General features: G+C 46.7%; 1 protein-coding gene across 4 annotated transcripts in view; it reads right to left on the bottom strand.

Moving 5' to 3' along the window:
* The window catches only part of PTPN2 (protein tyrosine phosphatase non-receptor type 2), a 567,657-nt gene that overhangs the window by 215,525 nt on the left and 326,809 nt on the right, over positions 1 to 25,323 (bottom strand). For all 4 annotated transcript variants that reach the window (XM_086965576.1, XM_086965579.1, XM_086965577.1 and 1 more), the window contains one exon: positions 16,716 to 16,814. In XM_086965576.1, coding sequence (XP_086821702.1) covers positions 16,716 to 16,814 — 99 coding nt within the window. The remainder of the gene's footprint in view (positions 1 to 16,715; positions 16,815 to 25,323) is intronic.

Here is a 25,323-nt window from a genome sequence, read left to right as displayed (position 1 = left end):
TGGATTACAGATGTTATAATTCAATGACACACGACGACTATCCTTTTAGGTCTCTGTCAACAGTCACTGCTATTTTTCTTTGTGTTGCGCCGCTGGGTACAATACACCATACTTTATTTTGTTTAATTGTCTAATAAAAAAAGAATAAAAAAAAAAAGAATTTAGGGACAAACTTTCCCCAAAACAGAGTCTAGAGTTGCTAGTGTGTGCTTTTTAGAATAATTCTAGCGGGAGTGTATCTGTGAAAAGCTAGCTTTGGTGCTAAGGAACTTCAGGTCGAAGAGAACTAAAGTAAAGTTTGTGAAACATCTTGACATCAAGGCTGCTCTGGAGTTTTTAGGAGATGATTTTGCAGCACACTCAAGCAATGTTTTGCTTCCTCTGAAAATAGCTTGAGTTTGCAGGGAACACACTCTTGTCAAGTGCTGTGATTTGTGATGTTCTAGCTCGATCCATAGCTTGAGCTACGGCGCTGCGGTTGTGTACCTGGATGGAGTGCTGGGTTTTACGTGCTAATGTTCAGTGTAAGCGGGAGGCCCTGTGAGAGGAATCCCTGAGAGAGTAATCAAATTAACCTACTGCTCCATCTCTGTGTGATTTTTCCAATAAAAACACTTAACTAAGTTGCTTTGTCTTAATAATAACCCTTCGTCAATGTCCATTCCCAAGAAGCATAATCACGGTCTTTCCCCGCATTTAGCCATAAATAGTTTATAGTTTGTTTTTGGTTAGCATCCTATAAATGAATTACAATTAGAGGCATATAGGGCCTGGATTGAAGAGACCATTAGCCAAGTTCTATAGTAGGGTTACCAGTGTCAGAAATTCTCATTGCAGCTGTAAGACAGCGCATCCCATACGGATTCCTTCTAAATATTATGTGCATTTTATGCTCCATACTAAAGTACACAAAAAGTGATGGATGGAATGCTTGAATTAAACTCAGCCACTGGTAGTTACTCAGGGCTGCATCTCCATGCATCGTTATTTGGCACATCATGTCACCTCAGTTTAGACCATACCATATGCAAATCAATCTTGACCCTGCGCCTATGGGAACAAGTTCAGCCTGAACTGGGTTGCGTGTGTTCTGGTTAAAGGAGGACCTGGCTTGGCAGTTCGGGCTGGACTATTCCCATTGCAGCAGGGTCAAGATTGATTTTCATATAGCTGGGTCCCTACTGAGGTGGCATGGAGGCAACAAGCATTTACAATGCAACGGTTTCGCCTTTGTAAAAGTTAGAGCTATTGGCATTGTAAATGACACATTTTTTATTTATGTGTTGGTTTTGAAAACAGATAAATAAATGGCATTGCCATTTACAATGCCAATAGCTTAATCTCTCGCAAACAGTAACAATGATTAATAATAACTAACCTTCTTATCAAAGGACCAAATACCCTGCCTTAAGTTGCAGTCATTAAAGAGCTTGCTGACAATTAGGAGCTCCCTGAGTGATTTAAAGAAACCTAAACAAAAAACATTCACTTACTACTCTTTAGGTCCTCAATACAACTGTTCTTTCCCTACTTCTTCATAGAGTAAGTCAAGCAGAGTTGGCTCGAACCAAATGTCTTAATGGCCACTGTCCCGAGTGGATGAGTAGTCAAAATAAAGCTGAGCAAAGCATCCGACACACTGACACTATCCCCAATCTAAAACAGTTTTAAAAGGCGAAGTCAGACAAAAGGAGGATAGCTAAATGAATGGTATCTAAAAACGTGCTTTACTGTTGTGTGCAAATCTGTTGGAAGCTGAGCTACCAAGTATATAATTTTCACGTATGACCTGTAACCAAGAGCAAACTGCATGATGTCAGTGCACTCTGTTTTGCTAATCAATATAATAGCTGCGCTAGAGGAGCTAAGTTCCCTCTTTCCTATTTCGGGGGAAGACAGAGATTAATATCAAAATAATCTCCTACCTTCCCTTCTACTCACCTTTGACAGTTTAAATATGTATTATGTCAGATTGCATTACAATGGGCTACCCATACTTATTGAAAACATTGTAATCATTTAGAACAGGGAAAAACACTGTCCTTTGTTAGTAAAACAGGGTGCAAGAAGAAGATATTGATAAAGAGGTTAAACTGCACAATATGAAACTAGGAAATCTAGATTCAAGTTCTTTCCCCACTTGAAGTTGTGTGACCTTAGGCAACCTCAACTTTGCTTCACTGTGACTTGTTTTGACTGTGTGTCAGATGTGAGAACACTTACGCAATTCAGTTCTGAAGTTGAAGTGGAAAAATAGAAGTGCAGATACCCTATACCAGAGAACCTATTTGTTTCTGAGAACGAGATGGTTCTCATCAATTAAAAAGTATTACACCTGTTCTGAGAAATGCAGGTACGCTCCATCTCAAAATATGAAGTTCAGGTACTCAGTACTTGACAGCAAATATACACTGATGCAGTTGTGTATAGTATAAAAAGAAAACGTTGTGTATGGTTTACAAGATAATGTAGCTTGACAAATAACAATATTAGCCATGTATAGAGTTCCCGAAACAAACGAACACTCCTTGGTTTATTTGTGACAGTGATAGGACATGGGGGGAGCGAGGGATATTAACGTTTAAAAAAAATGTCAATTTTTAACAGCTAGCAAAGCAATGATATCATAGTATGCATTAAAGTTAAACACAAGCATTCAAGAAAAACAAGTTTCATTTCAAAGAGTCTATCATATTTTTCCAAGGTGTTGACTGGATAAAGTATTTTTATGGCTTGACTCGTGTTTTGGCTCTTACGGCCAAGCCAGATCTCTGCTTAAGAATGTGCTGGGTTGCCCGTGTCTAGTCCTTGACCGACATACATACCTTTATATTCTATCCCCTTTACTCACGGCAGTCTTCCTGTCTCTTCCCATAGCCAACCTTCCCCAAAACCAACAATATTTACAATGTCTTGAATTAACAACAGTGTGATGGTATAAACAGCATACATGGTAGGTTGAAAAATCTTCAGTAATCACCACAAATTACATCAACCACTTGAACTTAAGCTTACCTTATCTCTCACGCATCTTTCTATATCCATAACACCGAAAAGCGCTCAGACTGAACTGGCTTCTAGGGCACCGCTTTTGTTCACTCTCCAACGGCAGCAAAACGTTTCCCACCTAGGCTCACAATTACAACAAGCACTCTTACAGTTAACCGCTCTCCCCACCATAGCGATAGGGGATAAGGCGCTTCGGCGCCTCGCAACGGAGCCCGAAGGGGTACACAACTGCAACAACGAGATAATACACCCCCTCTTACCTGTCAAGCCAAAAGGTCCAGGGAGAGTGCAAAGGGACCCCGGGCGCAGAATCCTGATAGTTGATACTGAAGTTGTCCAACTCTTTGTGGTTGATGCGCCGGTTCTCCTCGGACCGCACAGGAGGGTTACGGTCGGCTGGCAGAGCCATACTCGGTATATCTCGGTGGGGAAGAAGGGGAAGCAGTAGCGACGGTGCTGACAGTGAAAGCGGGCTCTCAGCCGCCAGCCTCGGGCGGTTGAAATAGAAAAAGGACAACCAGATAGGCCAGTCTCACAATAGCGCGCAAGATTGCCGTTTCTACCGTGGAAGTCCTCGCTAGTACAACTTTTTATGTGTCTTCTTCACAACAAACTGGGCCTTTATGTACTGGGCCATTACATACAATATGTATTGCAATGAAAATGCTAATAAACAATAGCAAGAATATTGTACTTTTTAATTATGATTTAGTGTGACTTGTTTATAGCATTGTAAAGTATTTTTACACTACTATTGCTGCTTTAGTTTAATCAGTATTTGCCATATTTTTTTTCTAGATTATACTAAGTGCAATCACTTCCCCACTTTGCCCATTCACCAGTTGATGTAACCATACTGCATTGAGAAAAACTAGGACAGTAAAAATGTAAGCCAAGATAGCGAACACCAGACAGTAATCCGTAGAGGAGCTTGCCTTCATTGTCCTTCTTTATTTTCTGCTGCTCTCCTTTCCCAAGTTGGAGTCGCTTACTCACTGGCCTTTCCCGCTACCCTCTTGATGGTCTCAACGCCTGCGTCACGAGTACAGCACCTGTCGTCATCTCATAGTGCTCCAATGGGCGGATTGCCCCAGAGGAAGAAAGTGCTTTGTTATTTGCTGCCATAGAAAAACAAGTCAGGTCCCGGGCCGGCAGCCAATCACAGCGGCCCGGGGAATGACGTCACGGGGGTGTCCCGAGCCGGCAGCCAATCACAGCGCGGCCCAGGCAACAAGGGGCGGGACTTAAAAAAAGTCACGGAAAGGCCCCCGAATCGCGTTTTCACGGGGAAAGCGTGATTGACAGCCAATCTCTTCCAATGGCTAGCCTCCATTTATGGAGCTAGCCAATGGAAGACAGGGGCGGGACAAAGCCCCACACTGAAGATCATAAGATTTCGCCCTGGGCGGAGCACTGCTTTCGCAGTGCTACGGCCAGGGCGAAACCTAAAAAACAAGAGTGAGATGCGGCCCCAAGCAATTGCCAGTGACTGAGATGAATTCAAATATTCTATCCATCACCCTGTTGTTCTTACAGTTGACACCCTAAGTGTAATGGGTATGCCATCTGGGTACCATGCACACTGTCACTGGAGCCAAGCTATACCTGGCTGATAAGCCCAAAAACAGGGAGATACTGGTCCTAAGTTGCTTGTGTTCCGTTTCAGGAAATACCTGGCTTGGCAGTTTGGGCTGGACTGTTCCCAATGGAGCAGGGTCAAGACTGATTTGCATATAGGTGGGTCCAAACTGAATTAGCATGGTGTGCAAAATAACGATGAAATGGAATGAGCCCTATAGTAATTACTAATGGCTGAGATTAATTCAAGCATTCCAGCCATCACTTTTTGTGTACTTTAGTATTTTATGCTCCAGGCAAAGGAGTTGCCCTCCACTGTCGAGCCATACCATATCATACAATAACAGGCTATACCATACTAAACAAGGCCATAGCACACCATACTATACAATGATAACCATACAACGCCATACTACACTACATAATGACAGGACACACCATAATATACGATACAATGGTAGACCGCACCACATTAGTAAAATAACTTTGACAAAGCCAATAGATCTCGCATAGGCAAGACCTACTGGCTTTGTCAATGCTTGTTAAATCTAGTTATGATTATATAGTCACAACTTTAACTTGCCTTAAGGAAGATTTTTAGTGATTCTTTGAACTTTTGTGATACTTTAATAACTGCTAGTAATCTTGCTATTCCCCTGCCGTCAAGGCCTGCCAATCTGTAAATGGCTGTAGGGTTTGGGCTTTAGCCACCAGCACGCCTGTAAGTGGCGCTGTATGGCTCCACACAGACTTTGTTCCCCCCCATAAGTCGCAAACCGATATACCTAAGCACCATCCCTGTACAAAGACGTCAGTTTCTTTCTTGAGTTTGTCCAGCCCACAGATACGGAGCCTAAAAATAATCAGGGATACCAGTGTGCAGACTACTACGTTGGGATATTTTTAGATTGGAAAGGAGACTATTTCACGTAAAGTAGAGGAGGGAGGGTGGTGAGGAATCTGCAGTTAGATAGAGAATCCACCAAAAAGAGTGTCACGAAGGCAAGTAACCTGTTTTTCTGAAGGATACTTCTTAATGCAAAGTTCTCAATTTCAGAAGAGATGCCAACTCACTATGGGGGCGTGGCTTGGACACTGATCGGGATGGCGGCGTGAGCTTGCAGCTCCGCGCTGAGTCCCGCTAATTCTCCTGCAACCAGCACCCGGAGCGACCCCTGGTCGGTGTGACTGGCCTACGAAGAGTCGGGAGCCACTGGGGAGCGGCGGAAAGCACTTTGGGGTTCGCTGGCCCCGTGGAGAACTCGTAAAACGACGGCCGAGGTGTTGCCTGGAGTGTGAAGAAAATGGCGGCGGCGCGGGTCGATGGCCTCGGAAACCGAAACTGAGCGGAATTGGCGTCGACTGGCGGGGTGGCCCGCGTCTGCGAGATCGGAGTTGTGGGAGCTGTGGATGCGGTCCTGAAGACGGGGAGATTGGTGCCCAGAATCTGATCGGGGTATTGGGGGCGACTGCTCGTCTCTACTTCTTCTCCCCCTCCCCCTCCCCCCGGATCTGGTGGCAGTGAGGTGGACGGCGCTGGTCCTTCTGATCCTTGGAGTTGCGGGCATTGTGGTGGCACTCTGTCGCGATCATTGCTGAGACGCACGTCCCACTGGACAGTGGTTGTTGGGACTTGGCGAGGCCCTCTGCCCGTGTAGAGGCGACGGAGCAACCTAAGATGGCGGCTGCAGGGGGAGCGACCACCATGGAGCAGGGCCAGGAGGACGTGGCCCCACTATCCCAGGTTGGCGAGGCCCCCCCCCGCCGATGATGGACCAGGAGCAGAGGCTACATCGGCGCTTGGATGCCATACTGGATGCTATCACCTCAACCAAGGAGGCACTGCAGCAGGACATTGCGCAGGTCGCTACGGGGCTGGGGCTCCTGCGAGCGGATCATGCCAAGTTGGCGGATAAGATAAAGGACCATGAGCAGCTCTTATTGGACCTGAAACCGGCGGTGGTGACCGCGGACACAAGATAACGGACATCCTGACCCGGCTGGACATGTTGGAACGAAGAGCGGAGGATGCAGAAAGCCGCAACAGAAGGAACAACGTGCGGGTCGTAGGCCTGCCGGAACGAATTGAGGGGGAGGATGCGGTGGCCTACATGGAGGAATGGTTTCGGACTGTGGTGGCACCGGAGGGACTTACTTCCTTCTTTACATTGGAGCGAGCTCACAGGGTGCCGGCTCGCCCGCCAGCGCTTGGCCGCCCCCCCGACCGATGGTGGTGAGGCTTCTTCATTATAAGGACCGGGACCTCCTAATCCAGAGAGCTCGGGCTTCGGGCCCATATGAGGTGGAAAACAGCAGGGTCACGATCTTCCCGGACTACACTCAGGCGGTCCAGAAGAATAGGGCATCATTTCTGGCAGTGAAAAATGAACTGAGGGAGGAGGGCATCCAGTACTTCTTGCTCTTCCCGGCCAAGCTGCGGATAATCCTGGATGGGGCCACGCACTTTTTTCAGACCCCGGATGAGGCATGGCTGTGGTTGGAATCGTACCGAGCTGGCACGGACAGGAATCACAAAAGTCGGCGAGATCGGCCTAAACCGCCTCAGGTCCGGCAGTCCCAAAGGATCCGCTCCCGCACTAGGCGTCAGCGAGAGAAACGGGAGGCCCAAATGGCTGCAGACAAGAGAGAGGCGCTTGCAGCGACGGCGGCCATTACGAGATCGCAGCCGGAGAGTGAACTGGCAGCGACGGACTCTGGCGACGGCAGGACCGGAGAGGAACTTTCGGAGGCGGAGAGCTCGAAGGGGCCGGTGGTCACCCCCCAGACGTCTGATGAGATTTTTCATGGCTGACTCTTCATTGGGACTTGGACAGCGTTTTTGGTAGGGTGGCATCCTGTTGGAGCTGGGTGGGTCGCCGGGCAGGGTGCCGCGTTGGCATGGCGGGATGGAGAGCGCGGGGCGCGGGCTCCGCTTGCCGGGGTCGGCGATAACTCACCCCCCCAGGCCCTTAAGGCCTTCTGTGGTGGCGACCACAGGTTAGTCGGATGTGTGTTTGGTTTAAGGTTTGGATCGGGGCTGACACCGGGTTTGTGGGCTCTGTCCTGGGGAGTGGGGTTCGGGGAGTTTTCTTTTCAATAGTTTGTTTCGGGGGGGGCAACTGCTATGGTGTGGGTATTGACTGGCTGCATTTGAACTGGATCGCTCTATGCTGGTATGGGGACGTTACCTAACTTGAAATGCCTGACGTGGAATGTCCGAGGGCTGCGAACTATGGTCAAACGCCACAAAGTGCATGCGTATTTGGTGAGGAGGGGGGGTTCAGGTTGCCATGTTGCAGGAGACTCATTTAACGAAACAGGAATGCACCGCACTACAGAAGAGATGGCGGGGTCAGGTCTTTGGCACCACTTACTCAGCGTTTGCTAGAGGGGTACTGATATGGGTGAGAGCAGGGATACCGTTTCAGGTGCTGAATCAACTGGTGGATCCCGAGGGCAGATATGTGGCAGTGGAGGGGAGGTTATATGGTCGGGATGTGGTTCTCAGCTGTGTATATGCTCCAAATGTTGATCAGGCCCGCTTTTTCGATGGTTTATCCGGGTCCTTGGCCTCCTTCCTAGCGGGTCCTGTGATACTGGGGGGGGACTTTAATTCGATCACGGATGTGGCGTTGGACAGATCTCACCCTCCCCTTGTTGACTCCCCGGTACGTAAGCTGGCCATGCATAGGAAGGATTGGCAAGATAGGTGGGGGCTGTTGGATGTATGGCGGGAACAACACAGGGATGTTAGGGACTACTCCTTTTTCTCGGCACTCCATGCTCTACATGTTAGAATTGATTCGGTACTGTGTGGCGGGTCCCTGGCCCCATTGGTCTCTCATACGGAGTATCTGGCCAGAACCATCTCGGATCACAATCCTCTGCTGGTGCATGTCCAATGGCAGCGGGAGCGTTCCGCGATTCCAACATGGCGGCTCCGGCCCGACACGCTGGAGGACTCGGTGTTCAGTGATGCAGTCCAACAGGGCATTGATCAGTACTTTAGTGAGAATGAGGGTACAGCTACATGCAGGTCCACTGAATGGGATGCGATGAAAGTGATGGTGAGAGGTGTGTGCTTGGGTAGGTTTTCGAATGCTCGATTGTCGGTGCTGAATGCGCTTGCCAGTGCGGAGGAGAAACTGAGGGAACTGGAGCGGCGTAGGCCGGACTGACCGGAATTGCAGGCCCGGTTGCTGGAGGCAAAGGAGGTGGTGGCCACCGAAACGGAACGGTTACGGAGCTATGACTACAGACAATACGCCATTAGAGCGCATGCCGAACGGGATAAGGTGGGTACGCTCCTGGCCAGGTTTGCTAATCCTGAACTTAGAGGCTGCCCGGTCCTAAGCATCAAAAATGCACTGGGGGAAACGGTGTATTCCCAATCGGCGGTGCTGGAGTGCTTTCGGGCCTATTATGCGGAGCTGTACGAGAGTCAGTTGGGAGTAGAGGCCCACGAAATCGCGGCGTATCTGGAGTCAGGGCAGCTTCCGGTCCTGGACGATGACGACGCAAAAGACTTAGGTGGGCCTATCACGCTGGCCGAGATCAGGACGGCCATTAAGCACATGGCGAGGAATAAAACGCCCGGTGTGGGTGGCCTACAACTCTATAGTTCTACCAGAAGTACGTTGATAGTTTGGCGCCCAGACTGCTGGAGGTGTATACAGAGGCTTACAGGTTGGGGGGTCTGCCCGGATCAATGAGGGAAGCACTGATAGTGCCGTTGCTAAAACCCGGCAGGGAAGCGACTGATGTGAGGTCTTACAGGCCATTGTCCATGCTGACGGTGGACTACAAGATATTGAGACGGATCTTGACCACCAGGTTGGCCCCACACATGACTGGCCTGGTGCACAGGGACCAGGCGGGGTTTATCCCCACGAGGAGCACGGCGTTAAATATTCGTCGCCTGGTTGGGATACTGGATGGTACAGTGGATACGGACGGTGCCCAGGCGGTGTTGTCTGTAGACATTGAGAAGGCTTTTGATAGTTTGGAATGGGTCTATCTGGATGAAGTGCTAGTGAGGTTTGGTATTGGTGAAGGGTTCCGCAGGTGGACGAAGGTGCTGTATTCCTCGGCAATGGCGCGAGTACGCCTGGGCAATTTGGTGTCCGCGGCTTATCCAGTTGGTAGGGGAACGCGACAGGGGTGCTCCCTTGGCGGTGCGTGCCAGGTCGGGAGACGGGTATGCAGGGATTGCAAGCGGTGGGCAGCTGCACCACATCTCACTGTATGCGGATGACCTGCTGTTATATATGGAGGACACGGAACGGGCTCTGGAAGGGGCGATGGAACTACTGTCTGAGTTTGGCCGGTTGTCGGGCCTCAGGGTTAACTGGGCGAAGACCTGTGTCTTTCCGCTTCGAGCGGATACGCCCTGCCCCGCACGTGACATGGGGGTGGTCTGGGAGCCATCTTGCTTTACTTATTTGGGAGTCCGTATCTACCACGAGGCTGCGGACCTATTAGAGGGCAATATTGGACGGTGCGTACGGGCGCTGAGAGGTTGTATGTCCTTTTGGGCATCCCTTCCCCTGACGGTGTTAGGTAGGATTGCCCTGTTGAAAATGGTAGCGCTTCCACGACTCCTGTATTATTTTCGAACGCTGCCCATTTGGATTCCTCAGAGGATCTTTAGGGACTTGCGGACGATGGTTATTGACTTCCTTTGGGGGCATGGCCGCCGTAGAGTGGCACTGAACACGTTGCTTCGCCCCAAGATTGAGGGGGGGGATGGCCGTCCCTGACTTTGAGTTGTATTACTTGGCGGCGCAGCTTCAGGCTCTTACACAGCACGTGGCTAGGGTGTTCAGAGGGCCGGAGTGCGACCGAGAGTTGGGGATACAACGCCACGTCCTGGCCTATATCGTTATGCAGCAGAAACTGGAGTTGCGAGGCCTCACTATGGAGGAGCGGACGCTCAGGTTATGCTGGCAGAGGAGTCTGAGGAGGGCGAAGGCGACCCGACCGTATGCACCGGAGATACCAATAGGCATGTTGACAGCACTGCCGCATGGGGGCGATTGGTCCCCACTGTCGGAATGGGAGGAGTCGGGACTGCAAGTGGTAGGGGACCTGTATGTTGATGGGACCTTGGCGCCCTTCGGGGTACTACAGGAACAGTTTGGGCTGCCGGAGGGGAGCTTCCTCTTGCATGCGGCTGTGGTGGCGGCCATCCAGAAGCATTGGAGAGGGGGGCTCATTGAGCCGGACACGACTATGGCATGCCAGTACGTAGTGATGGCCGCTGGCACCTTTAAGGCGGTGACCTGCCTCCATAATAGGATGCTGCATGAGGGGCTGGAACCGCTCCTGGGGCTGAAAGCGAAATGGGAGGCGAGCATAGGTAGGCCCATTCCGGACACGGTGTGGAGCCATATTCTTAAGCGTACGTGGAAGGGCACGAGGAACGCGCGCTTCCAACAGGTGCATTTCTTTGTATTACATAGGGCCTACTTGACTCCGGAGAAGATCAAACGGTACTTCCAGGTGCAGGAAGCGCGGTGTCCGAGGTGCTCGGCGTCGGAGGCGGATATGGACCACCTGTTCTGGGGCTGCCCGAAATTAGAGGCTTACTGGGCGGAGGTAGGGGAACTTCTCAATGCAGTGACCGACAGGGAGGTGGAGTTTGATATGGCGGCGTGCTCTGGGTCCCACACACCAAACACACTAAGGTGACAAGTAAGTTTATTGACCTAGGGCTGATACTGGCGCAGAGAGAGATTACCTGGCACTGGAAGTCCAGGGAGGGACCGTCTGTGAGGAGGTGGACGAATGACTTGCTGAGGTGGTCTGAGTGCGAGAGTGTGCTCCGAATGAGGCAGGCTGTCAAGCTTGATAATGAAAAGAACTTAGAGTCAGCGCGTGCATGGGAATTGATAGTGCAGGCTCTGCGTGATTCATTGGTGGAGGATGAGGACTGAATGGATAGGACTCGAGGACACTGCGAGGCTTACGAGTACGGAGGTATCAGCGGATCTGTAGCGGGACCCATGCAGGAGTCAGGAACATGGCACACACCATTAGCGGTTGCTGGGGGGGTGGGACTAGGGGTTGTTTAGGGGCTGTTGAGGGGTGGGCTAGGAGCCGGGAGGCAGATTGGATACGGCAGCGATTCTGGATTGGGACTGCTTACTGGGTCTGAGGAGCGTGGGTGGATAGCGGGAGGCGGCAGGGGCGCATGGGACGGACATGATGAGGCCCTCGTAGGGAACGGGGAACGGGATTGCAGCGGCTCCGCAGCACTGGAATGTTAGACTAGGATGGCTGATGTTGGGGACAGGTTAGGGGCTGGGGGGGTAAAATGCAGATACGTAAAGAGATTTCGACCATTGTCCCTCAGGGACGCTCACCATGATGTCTTGCTACAAACTGGGACGCTGTGCCGCCCGGCCTCCGGGATGCGGGCTGAATGGCTGTGTATGATCTACGCTCTTGCGATTGATGCGGGGGGACACCATGAGTGTACTGGTTGAGCAATTGTATGCAATGGTTTCTAATTCTGCAATAAAAACAAATAAAAAAAAAAAAAAAAGATGCCAACTCACTATCGCCCAAGAAGGTGGATCTGTTGAATGGGTCACATCAAAAGGTCCTGTAGCACCGAGCGAGCAACATGCCAAGTCTGACCTGGCTGTCAAGAAGTAGTGCTTTGTGAACATGTGTGCTAAAGCCCATGTTACAGCCTGAAATAAACCAGGGACAGCGCAGTGGTAGCAGCGTTCGCCTTGGTGGAATGCGTCCTCAACTCATTTCGACTCTGCTAAGTAGGAACCACAGAAAAAGAATTGGGGTTCACCTTCTGGTGAATGCCTGAACAACAGAAATCTCTGGTGTGCTGCATCGAAAAATACAAGTTACCTGGTTCCGACCTGTGGCTTCTGGCAACTGCCTGTTCAGTGGCAGTTGGGAACAGGGCTCAAACCAGGATTCAAAAATAACTCAATTGGGGCCTCATTAAAATGAAGTCATGGATTCTGACGAAATTTGTTATGGTTGCAAAACCACTGTTAGTACGCTGGTTTTGAATTCCATTGTTGGCAGTTGAAAGTCTAAAAACCTCCACTGCAATCTCTTTACCACAGCAAAGGATGCACTCTTCTGTTGGTTTGGTAGTCCAAGGAGAAAACACAACCCAGAATCCAACAATAGAGTCTAACCCACTGGCTTCCTGTAAATCAAGATATAAATTATCATAATGCTGGGGAAAAATACCCCCCCAGCATCGCAATTGTTAAATTCTGTTAGTCAGAATAAACTGGATCAGGGTACGTCATTACGGTGTGGAGTCCAAACCTCAGTCGGAACCGAGATGGACTCCACTCAGAGTCAGAAAGGACTTGTATGAATGGAGGCGTCTTCCGGTGCCAGCCTCGATGTTGCAGGGATCAGCATGGATTTAGGTGCCAAAATGGAAGTCGGCTTCAGCATGGGAGAAGAACCAGAGATGGGTTCTGGAGACAGATGGTACCAAGGGCAGTACTGGCAGCAATATCCTGACTGGTTTCTTCTGTAGATCCTTGTGACCTGAGGGACGACTAAAATGGCCTCAAACTTGTGGTCAAACATGCTTCCAATGAACCTGGAAACTACGGGTATATTGTAATCAGTTGTGGAATCTGCTCTTTAGCAAGGGACAAAGAGTGAGACCCGCAAGGCACCCTGACATCATTGCGACTTCTCAGACTGAGTGGTGGGACTGGGATAAATCCCACTTGGTCTTCAGTGCTTCTACTTCAATTTCAAGCTGGACCTCCCTTGAGGATGACCTAACGTGGGGAAATGTCTGCACCCTTGACGGAGACTTAAAGGACTTCTTTCTGTGTTCGACTACATACAGTTTCACTTTACATTTCCAGATCGCCTTCAGGTTTATAAGTGTGCACTTCTCCCCCAAACAAAAGAGATACGCCAAGTGGGGATCGGTCGCAGACATCTATTTACTACAGTCCCTGCAAGGTTGAAAATCTGTAGTTTTAGAAGGTGACAGCTCTCTTGCACATTGGAAAAAAGAACTGTGAAGAAATACCTTGTAAGAAGCAGAGGGAAAAAACGTTGAGCTCTTTGTTATCATGGGAAGATCTGTCTTTTCTTACGGACAATAGGCTCTCAAAATTTAAATACTGGCAATTGAGGAGCTGGCGTCAGAATATTGGACTAGATGTGGGCAAAGTAATTGAATTAGAAAATGTTCTTTGGAAAAACACCAGGAAGAAATTGAAGTTATAGACTATCTATTGATTAATGATGGACCTGGAGGAAGGAGAATTCAACCTACTAACGGAGGTATGGGAGAGAGCTTGCCTGGCGGCCATCTCAAAGTTATATGGCAAGTATCTCTTGACACTTTGTATGCTACGGTCCAGCCTGCATACTTGAAAAGGAACCATATCTTCTGTATCCACAGGGTTTACTGGTCTCTACACAAACGTGCGAAGTTTTCGAAAGGTCCACTATCTAAATGTCCGAAGTGCCATCTTCCGGAAGTGGATGACATACATATGTTCCTGGAGTGTCCCATGCTCCAACTCTTTTGGGCAGAGGTAATAAAAGGTATTGGAAATATGTTGGGTCTCAACATTCAGGTAAGCCAACTTTTAGTGTTTTTTGGCTTATTACCAGAATGTGAGGCGCTCCCCAGATGGATGAGTAAGTTATCTTTATATTTGATCTTGTTGGCAAGAAGAGAAGTATGTAAAAAATGGATTCAGGATATTCCCCCCTCTTTTCCAGAGCGGATCATCTCTGTTAATTATACCATGAAAATAGATAGAGTTAAACTGGAGAAAAAGATTCCTACGAACAACAGAGAAAATAAGCTGGATTTTTGGAGCTGGTGTGAGGCTTGGCTCTCCTCTCGCTACATAAACAACCTGGTCCAATAATTAAGCCTTTACACCCGACATACTTTACCTCCCTGGTTCTGAAGGAGCAATCCAGCAGCTCGGTTTCTACTCATTGGCAAATGAGGACCAAAAATAAAAAAAAAACGTTGAGTGCTCTGGGTGTGCTAAAAAAACTGAAAGAAAGGAGCAAACATCTGTGCAAAGGGGTGGTCTTACATTAGTAACTTCCAGGCCGGAATGTAGTCGGCACAGAGCCCATGACGCTGCCTACTAGCACACAGGTGCAATGCAGTTTATAAGTCTTCCAAATCCAGTCTGGCCTCTGGGGATATTCTAAAGGTGAGGAATCTGCAGTTAAAAGTATCCATCAGAAATATAATAATTCTCACTCTTTCTACATTTGAGTCTCCCAAACATTCCTCGCTCGTGATTCCCCGTTCTGCAATCCTCCCACCATTTCTCCCCTCTCATATTCTAAACTCTACCTTTTATTTAATAGCAACCATTCACTGAAAGCATCCAGTTAGTGGCAATGTAATGGCTACACTTTGCCAGATACAAAAACCTACCAGGTACTCCTACTTCCCTATTTCTAATGGTTCAAAGTAGGATGTTTAATAAAACCAATAAATCCAGCACAATGCTAACCAACATGGTTTTGTAGGACTGTCCTACCTACAGTGAAGCAAAGCATCACCTCTTATCTAAATGTGTGATGATGGAGGAAGGAATCTACAAACGTAGCATTATGAGTTATAACCCACTCTCCCTAGCATGTAATCTACAAGGCAGCATGGTGTAAAGTAGAAATAAGACTGCACTGCCTGTTTGAGAGTTCTCTACTGAGACATTGCACAATATCAACAGAACACATAAATAGATTTACTGTGCTTCAATACACCATATCCTAGCGTCCTGCCAACATCAATTTATTTTACTTTTCTGATATCCGGCTATCTAGACTATCAAACCACAAATTCAACACCAGCTGCAGTTCTGAAATCTAAAACAATTAAAAGCAGATGCAGTCTGTCAGAAATAATCCTGAGGAGGGCTTTCATCCTGGGGCAAGCAGGATCAGCTTCCTGGTAATGTGTTTGGTACAGGAACCTGCACACAGACAATTTTACTTAGCAACAGACTCTTCTGCTACCAGACACCAATTACATTTTTGTCTAGCACAAGAAAGGAAATTGCAGCTAGAACATCAGAATTAAAGAAAATACAATTTTCTTAGGACTGCGGTCAGGTTAAAGCTCAAGAGCAGTAGACTTATTCTTTTACAATCAACTTCACCCATTCCTTTTTAAAAAGAACAAGAAGTTTACAAATATTGCTATTATCACAAAAGACACTATAACCACTTTTTTCCTGAAATTGAATCGGAAGCCAATACATTGGGCCCCTATACATTTAACACTGAATTTTAGCTAGTGAGCATGTCCCTGGCACAGACAAGTCAACATTTGCTAATGAACATCTACCACAAGACCCTATATATACATAGTCACTAAAAAATCCAAAGGTTAGAGGGACGTTATAGTTAGGTTCAGATTTTACACACATAAAACCATAGATTAATACAGCAGTTAAAGTTATCTCAAGTAACATTAACTTGTGCCCCCGCCTTACAGTTTTCTCCTCAATAATTTCAATACAAATGTTGCAGTGATATGGTCAACTATTTCATAGAAGATGTCATGAGTAATCTAATATGTGAGGTAATTGGCAGTGTATGACGAGTGTGTGAGGTATAGTCACCTTAGGCCACAAGTTATAGTGATTTGAGATAAATGTAACTGCTGAATTTCTATGTTTTTTGAGTGTGTAAAATCTGAACCCAACTATAACCCCCCTGTACTCTGTTTTTTAGTGAAATTACAAAACCACTTTCTAGACCAAGCTCTAGCCTTCTACCAAATCTGGTTTTATTCTGTTCAGCGGTTCGGGCTGTAGTCATGTCTACAATCACAATGGGAAATTGCATGAGGAAAGCACGCTTATCTTATGTAAGCCAGGTCCTATGAGAAGGAAGGGGGGGGGGGGGGAGAGGGGGGGGCGAGCGATAGAGCGAGATCGAATGAGAGAGAGAGAGAGATCGAGATACACACACATTTTCACAATGTAATAATTTAAATCAATATAGAAATGTCCTGGGTAACGCACATTTGTTGCTAACGGAATGAATGTAGCTATAAAACATAAACATGAGTTTGTAAAACTGAATGATAGGCCAGTGTAGAATTTCTCTCAGCTGCCAGTATTACTCACCGTGTCCTTCTCAATAACTCTGTTCAGCATCACAACTGCTTTACTTTTTTGCTGCCATACCATTAGCCAAAAATGACAACAAGTATTAGGAAGTGGACCCTGTGTGTTTAAAACAAAAGAATTGTAAAAAAGATTTCCACTTTTGGATTCATCTACACACAGCTGAACAAGTTTAGCATATATTCGAAATCATTAGGACTTGGCTTTAATTAGCAATATAAAACCTTTTTAAAATGTCCTCGAAGACATGATTGAGCTACTACAAAAGGAACTTCTGTACAGCAAGCCATTGAAAACATAAAACGAAAACACAACAATCTAGCTAATAACAATCATGCAGCAATCATAACGGGACATTGCATGATTAAGTGTCGCTCCAAAATGGCTTTTCACTATATACCAGTGGTTCCCGAACTGTGCACCATGGCTCCCTGGGGAGCCGTCAAACCTACCCAGGGGAGCAGCACACCAAGCACCTGAATGCATTTAATGTAAAAGGGTCTGTTGGCTTCAGTTAAACTAATTAGACTTAAACCCATGATGTCGATGATTTGGAAGTGACATGCCTAAAGCTGTAATGTAGTGCTTATTTGATGGCATGTTGAGGGATATGACCTCCATATTTCACTGGATCCCCATGTTTCAATACTCCAAGAGTAAGCAGAAGATGCCCGATTTATTTTGTTACTCGTTAAAGGTTTCATTTTTTTCCACATGCATTTTACGTCAATGCAAGTTATCAGGAAAGTGCAGCTGTCCTGTCTATTAAGCACACTAAGGGGGCGATTACGATGTTGGCCAGAAACTCCTCCAACCGAATCAGTTCCGGAATAGTTTCTGACCGAATCATGTTCTGTTAGTCCGGCCGACCAATTACGATGCATCTGAACATTGTACGGCCGGACTATCATTGACTTCAATGGGAGCCGCTGTCCTGGCCAATAATGAAATCCAGTGTTTGTTAATGAAATCCAGTATTTGTAAAGCGCGCAATTACCCGAGGGTGTCAAGGCACTGGGGGCCATTGGGAAGATTAAGCAAGCTATTGCCCAGAGTCACATGGTGCTGGACTAACCTGCCGCTGGCACCGGAGATCGAACCATGAACCCTGTAGTCTGGAGTCAGGCGCCCTGACCGCTGCTCCACACCTCTTCCCAAAAATCCATTGAAAGAAGGGGTGGTTGAGGAAAACCTTGCACCCTGTGAGAGGCACCTCATGGTGCCTGCCACGCTGTGCATGGTTGGAAAGAAGGGTCCATTGGGTACCCCCACAGGCCCCATCCAGAGCCCTACAGGTGAAGGGGGCCTGCTACAGGCCCCCAAAGTCAGATTCTGACAGCCGTTTCATGTCGAGCAGACCGATTCAATGGCTGTCAGAATCGGACATCGTAATCACTCGGTCGGAAACCACATCTTTAGAGCTGTACGATTGGGCACCGAATGACTAGGGCTATCCAAAAGCTTATCGGAACCTAATCGGAGAGTCTGAATGGCTTTCTTGCATCGTAATCAGTCAGTCTGAAATGTATCCGAATCGATCGGAAACATAAGTTCCGAATCGGATTTGGAGAATCCAAATCCTGTTCGAAGCCCTTCCGACCGACATCGTAATCGGCCCCTAAGTACTATTAGGTTTTGACCTTTGTACTTGTATCATAAGTACTTCCAGTACACATTTCTTTTAGTACACACAAATTTCCAGACAGGCTTGATATCTCCTTGAGCACAGGAAAGTAAAGCACCATATACGGCATAATGCCAAAATTTTGAAGCAGGAAAGGGGAACGTTTAGAAAAAATAAATAAGAGGAATTTATTTTACTTGCATTCATTTGCAGGAAATATTAGGAAGGAAACAGCCAAAATAAAGCTGTATTTGGTTTAAAAAAATCGTTTGTCACCCTGTTAAGACAGGTGTGTTGGCACGTATGACATGGGTAAAAAAGGAAGTGCATGCAAATATTCTTCAAGCGCAGAAACACTTTGGCAATGGGGCCTACATGAATAGGGGTTCTATCTAGCACTGTAAGTGGGATACAAATTGAGAGGGCACTCTAAAAAAGGCATGGGCAAAGAAGTGTAACTAGCAATATCTTTTTAGAGGCGCCGCCTTAGTAATACAAAACACCCTGCGTATATGATTATAATACCGTAATCAGCTTCATCCCAATTATTTTCGGTGAGAAAAATGCAAGTACTCCCGAGGCCGGGCTTACATCCACCCCACCCTCCAAAGAAAGCAACAGTAGGGGGCCATAAGCAATGGCCAATGGGTCAAGGGATCCGCGAGTCGAAAACGTTTTTGAACCACTGCTATATACATTAGGAGTGCCTTCATTTCCCCAACCTTCATTCATATCCAACCATCAACCAGTAGACCTTTAGTTTGGTAGTGGAGACAAAACTAGATAAGCAATAGAAAACTACTGAATGAAAATCATTCCTTTACTCATGTTTGGATTCCTTTTCTCCCACAACATGTATGAATAGGTCAATGCAAGGAAATTATGGGAAGATGAAGACATGATAGAAAGACATGTCTGTCCTAGAGTTTCCTGAAACTGGTACATCCTAAAATAAGTCTCTCACTCTGCCTTAGCATTTGTGTAAATAGGAAGGACCTCTACCATGCTGAAGAGAATCCAATGAGCAGTGGAGCTCTTTCAAAATCAGTCCGTCTTGGTCATTACTGCATAGTAGCTGTAATGCTAGTAGTAAAGAACTGAATTCTCAATGGATCTCTGGGCTTCAACTGGGTATTTCAGTATTTTAGAGGATGGCAGTAAAAGAACTTATCATTTTGGTTCCTTAGGGAAAATACCAAGCACAGTCAATCCCAAGTCTCCGAGTCTGTTTTAAGGATATTGCTTCATATCTTGGTTCTTTCGAAAAGGCAAACTCCTTAATATAGGAAGTCTGTACCAGTGAACAGTCAGTCTTCTCCTTACTTAATCTACTATGTTGGCTCTTCTCGTTCGGGCTCATTTGTGGAAGGCAAAGTAGCAATAATCCCAGATCTCACTTTGTAGGGCTTCTCTGCTACGCTCTCCTTTTCTCCAGCTTTTACAGAGAATGCCAGGGCCTGGTATCTCCCACTGTCCACCCTTCAGCAACCCATTAGCTTTTTTGTTACTGCTATGTGTAACCATTCCTTCCCACATGCTCCGGATTCACCCGTGAAGTGATCCAAGTGCTTCTAGCCCATCCCACTTTAAAACCAGGTCCCTTCCTCCTCTAAAGACAGACCCTACTCCCCCACACACGTAGGTCACAGTTGTCTGTGTTGTCCACCTGACTGCTCCCAACCAAGTGCAGCTTTCTCAGAGAATTGTCCCCTTGGCCCGGCTGGTGGATTCCACACACATCTGCGCCATCAGCTCTCGGCACACACAAGTTCTCACTCTTCTGCGTGCATGGCAGAAATTCGCAATCGAAGGGACCTATTGAGGGACACTCGGGAGGAACCTCTTCCTCAAAGGCCTTCGCCATAGCACTCTGTTATAGTAACTAACAGCCAGAAGAATACACTGATATTGGTTCATTCAATGTAGGTGATTAGTTGGGACTTTGAAGTCAGTCGCTATTTGGGACACAAAGAATGCAATAGTTTTCCTTCTGGCAGACCTTAAGTCTCATGTTACAAAGCTAACACATTTCTTGGAGAAGCATGGGTAACAAGGAGGAAGTTGGAAAATTTCTCAGAAGGAGCTGTGCATTTCAAACAATGAAGGTGACTAATGATTTGGCAAGGATCATGCTGGTCTTTCTTCTCTCCTTGTAGCAAAATTATCACTTTAAAACAAAAGTTATGAATGCCTTAGTTTTCAGAAGTGTGTTTTAATACCTTAATTTTTACCAGCCAATGTTGTTTTTATTACATATTGGTCACCTTGCTTTAAACAAAAGAAAGTGTTAACAGATACAATATAATTCAATGCATTTAGCTTATGTATTGCTGGGGGTCGGAATTTGTGAGGTTATAGTGGTTTTTAAAATATAGAACTGTTAAAGGAGTGGAGGAAAGTTTTCCATAGATGGTACTCCCATAAGCATGGGGATTTTACTCACTTTTACACCCCCTTCTCTGAGCAAGTGGTAAATCTAAGTGGGGTCAGAGGTTTGTTCTGATGGGAGAGGGAAGTAGAGTATATTGTTTGACAGGGGGAAATGCACTGTGCCTTGGAAGATGGTCCCACGAAGATCAGGAAATTGTGTGGAGTTGCATTGCAGCTCTTCGCCAACACCATTTTCTGAGCCAGGTTTTACAGCCGATAAAATAAGCTGTCGTTCCTGCACCCGGTAAATCCAGGTGCGCCAATAACGACCCATTAAACTTGTAACCCTGGACATAGCCGAGGCAGCTGTGTGGGACGGACTCCGCGTGTGGGGAAGGGATGAATTGTAAACAGTATATGCTAAAGATCGGGGCCCACCCCTCAGTCAGGGGGAAAAAGAGATGGTTCTTAGAAGAGTAGACAATTTCTCAGATCCTTGCGATTCCGTCCTAATTAAATAAAAGTGCAAGGAGACAATCGATTTGCACTTCAGGACCGATGCGGAGGAGTCCCATTCCTGTGAAGTCAGACCATATCAGTGATGTGCAGTCATGTACAATGCAGCTGTTTAAGTAGTTTGATATGTCAGATATGGAGGAGATGAAACATAGATGAGGGTAAGCAGGACAAATTAAAAAAAAAGCAGGCCAAAGGAAGAAAGAACTTGGAAGGGTGAGCTCACACAGGAAGAAAGAGTAACTATGAAGCCGTGAGCAAATCAGTGAAGTCAAGAAGGAAAACGTATGGTGTGCCAGGGTTACAGGGCTAATGAACCAATAGAAACGAAAAGATCTTTTAACATTGTGCTCAAGGATGACCGTCAAAGCTGGTACCTATGCCTCTCCTGCCAATCTTTGAATCAATCAATCAGGGTTGTAAAGTGCAACTACTCACCCATGAGTGTCTCAAGGCGCGCGGGGACGGGGTGGTGGCGGCTCTGTTCAGTGCTGGGGTCCTCTGAAGAGCCAGGTCTTGAGGTGCTTCCTGAACTGAGACAGAGTGGGGGGCTTGCTCTTTTCTGTGCTCTACTGCGCTCCCTTTGCTCCTTCAGTTGCTTTTAACAGGTTACAACTGTCCCCTGAGGTTCAGGACCTAATCCACTTCTCTAGATTCCTTTGTCACCTTCTTCCCACTCTCACACTCACTTCTATACCCCATAGCCCCATTCATCCTATTAACAAGCAATTCGATTCCTACACTGCACTTCCATTAGAAATGGCACAAACCTTTGTTTTGTAGATGTACTCTACATAAGCCAGATTCTGCACCTGGTGGTTTTTTTTCTTAGTATAATTATAGACTTGCCACATAATCCATCATCTGCTGCACAATTTTCAGATTTGAGCAAATAAATAAATATATAGATAATAAAATAAGGGGGTTTCTACCTCAAACGGATCAAAACTTACATAGAATGCAGCGACCCTGGTTGCTGTGCAGCGGAAGGAAAATTGCAAAGGTTGACTGTTCCTTTCATTTGCATATTGAGTGTTAAACTAGTACTAATAAGATGAAACTTTTGTCCAGACAGTGTTAAGGTGTACAAATGACAAAAAAACATACAGATACCATCACAAAATGTGCCTCATTATGCCACATCATTTGCAGTTCCTTGCCTCAAAATTTAGTAAACCCTGCCACACAATTTGACCCTGTACATAAGTGAGCTAGCAAACGTCCAATAAATGCATTATGTGGAGAATCAGAAACAGAATGTCAAAAAATCTCAGGCAGGGAATTCACATTGTGGGCTAAAGCAAAGAAACAAATGAAGGCTTTGAGGTGGTTCCCTAAGTAGGAACATCAACAAACCCAGTTCCTATCTAATCATTTTCCTCCACTATGAATGATGTTTGGCATCAGTATGGGACTTTGACGTGCCACAGGTATCTGCCTTAACCACCTCTTTCATCATTAACAAGGGTTTAACATGGGTTCTCTGCTTTTCCTCTGATATAACAATGCCCTGGATCTAGGGATCTCATCTATTATCCCTTGTTCCCCTTAGATGATGTTTGAAGTGAAAGTTACTTTAAATAACAATATTGCAGGTGGATACATAATCTTCCAGCAAATGCTACAGTTTATGAATGATCCTTAGGTATTCAAACTATTCTGGAAAACCTTTCTCCAGCAGTATCTCCTCAGCTACACCAGGTGACAGAATACAACAAGAGCTGCAAATGTGCCTCTTAAAACAAAGACAAGCTAGTATTTTAGGTGCCAACGGGCATGCTGGTGTCAGTTTCTGATATTTTCCACACTCCATCCAGGTGTGAAGCGGAACCAAGACTGTATCCACAACAACCCTAACTATGACAAACAATACATAATTTGCTTGCATATTTTAGGATGTGACAAGAACAATGGTTCACATTGAATTCATTCGAATGACAATTGTAGGATCTACACAGCAAAAACGACTGCAATTCATTCCATTAAAATTTTTTAGAAAACAGGCAGCAAACATTACTGCAAAAATAGTATCATAAAAATTCGGATAGTAGGCTTCCAGTCAACAATATAAATGTATTTACATTAGAAGTCACAAAATTTGCATTATGTAGTCAATGTTCGAAAAAAGACCTGTGCAGAGCGACAGCCACATCTAAACAAAGTGAAACAAGTGGTGAAAATGGTAGGTATGCAAACAACCACGCATATAAGTCCTATGCGACTAGGCACAGAGTTGCCTAACCACACAGTGTATGGTGTATCAGAGACAGGGACGGTGTACTGAGACCGACCGCCAAATTGCCTCACATTGTGGAGGTTCCTTGGGCTCCCTATCCTTGCACTGGGCTTCGTGGCTATTCCTCACCTAATTCCTCTCAGAGGGGCGGCACCTGTGAGTATACAATTTTTGTTACTGGCACTCACCGGCAGCGTATATGCAGTAACACTGACTGCTTGACGTCCAATTCACTGGGAATTCATGGCCCCCCAGGCTATCCTTTAGTCTGTTGAGACCCTTCTACTCCTTGATGGGTCGAAACGGCGTCGAAACTGTTTCCAAACAAACACTCTGCTACACCGTAACACTGTGTTGTTAGGCAACTCTGACCCTAGTCTCATAGGACTTATTTGTGTAGTTGTTTGCATACCAACGTACCTATAATTTTCAACACTTCTTTCTCTTTGTTTGGTTGTTGCTCACGTGGGGGTCACTTGCACAAACAAAATTTGTTATGGATTCCTCACCTTGTAATAGATTCCCCAGCAATACCAACCCCAGAGGTGGGTCTGCGAACCAAGTTCACACCAGAAAGTCCAGGAGAAATGAACGGAAAAAGAAGCCGTCACTAGGGACTTGTCTGTCCAGGCAGTAGCGTTTGGTAAACGTGTGCAATGAAGCCCACGTAGCTGCCTGGCAGATGTCCTGAAGGGGGACTCTGCAGCCCAAAGCAGTAGTATCTGCCGTCGCCATGGCGGAAATGGCACGCAACCCCACTGGAGGTTCCCTTTTCGCTAATAGCAGATTTTTATGCAAAGAACGACCCATTGAGAAATGGTTAGTTTTTGCACAGCCGAAACCTTTCTTGGCGCCCACTTAGCCAACAAAGAGTTGGTCAGCCACCTGGAATTGTTTGGTGCTATCCAGAAAGAATGAAAGTGCATGTTTTGTTACCTGGCGGTGGAGCCTCTCTTCCTCATTAGAAGGAGGCGGAGGCGGAAAGAAGGTAGGCCAAGTGATCGTCTGTCCTCTGTGGAAAGAGGTAACAACTTTGGGAAGGGAAGAAGGCCTAGTGCGAAGGACAACTTTGTCCGGATGAACAGCCAGGAAAGGAGGTTATGACGAAAGAACCTGAAGCTCACTCACCCTGCGAGCAGAGGTGATGGCGACCAGAAAAGCAGTTTTAAGTGTCAGAACTCTGAGAGGACAGTTATGTAGCGGCGCGAAAGGAGCGCACATAAGGTAGGTTAGAATCAGGTTAAAGTCCCACTGGGGCATTACGAAAGGATTTGGAGGAAATAAGTGAGTAATACCCTAAAGGAAGCGATTTACAATAGGGGACTTAAAAGAGAAGGCTGGTCAGGAAGCCGAAGTAAGGACGAAATGGCAGAAAGATAGAATTCGAGAGTGCCCAGAGCAGAGCCCTGCTGGGCCAAAGAAAGAATGAAGAAGAGAACCTCTGAAAGCGGGGCTGAAAGGCGATCCACAGAATTTGCTGTGCACCATGCCACCAATTTGTTCCATCTACAGGCGTATACCGTTTTGGTGGAGGGACGCCTGGCTGCCAAGATAACATTACAGACTTCGGGAGGACGGTCGAAAGCTATCAACTGTCACCGCTCAATCTCCACGCAAGGAGGTGGAGACTGGACAGGTTCGGGTGACGGAGAGTCCCCTGATGGTGCGACAGAAGATCCGCCCGAAGAGGCAGTCTGATCGGAGGATCGATGGCCATGTGTAGGAGCCCGGTATACCAGACTCCTCGTGCCCAATCCGGAGCCACAAGGATGACTTGGGCTTGGTCGCGCTTGATCTTCTTCAGCACTCTGGGCAGAAGTGGTATAGGTGGAAAGGGATATGAAAGACGCAACTGCGCTTGC

The sequence above is a fragment of the Lissotriton vulgaris genome, chromosome 4_1 (assembly GCF_964263255.1).
Source record: "Lissotriton vulgaris chromosome 4_1, aLisVul1.2, whole genome shotgun sequence".
Taxonomy (NCBI): domain Eukaryota; kingdom Metazoa; phylum Chordata; class Amphibia; order Caudata; family Salamandridae; genus Lissotriton; species Lissotriton vulgaris.
Note: the sequence above shows the minus strand (reverse complement) of the source record. Positions and strands in the feature narration are given on the sequence as shown.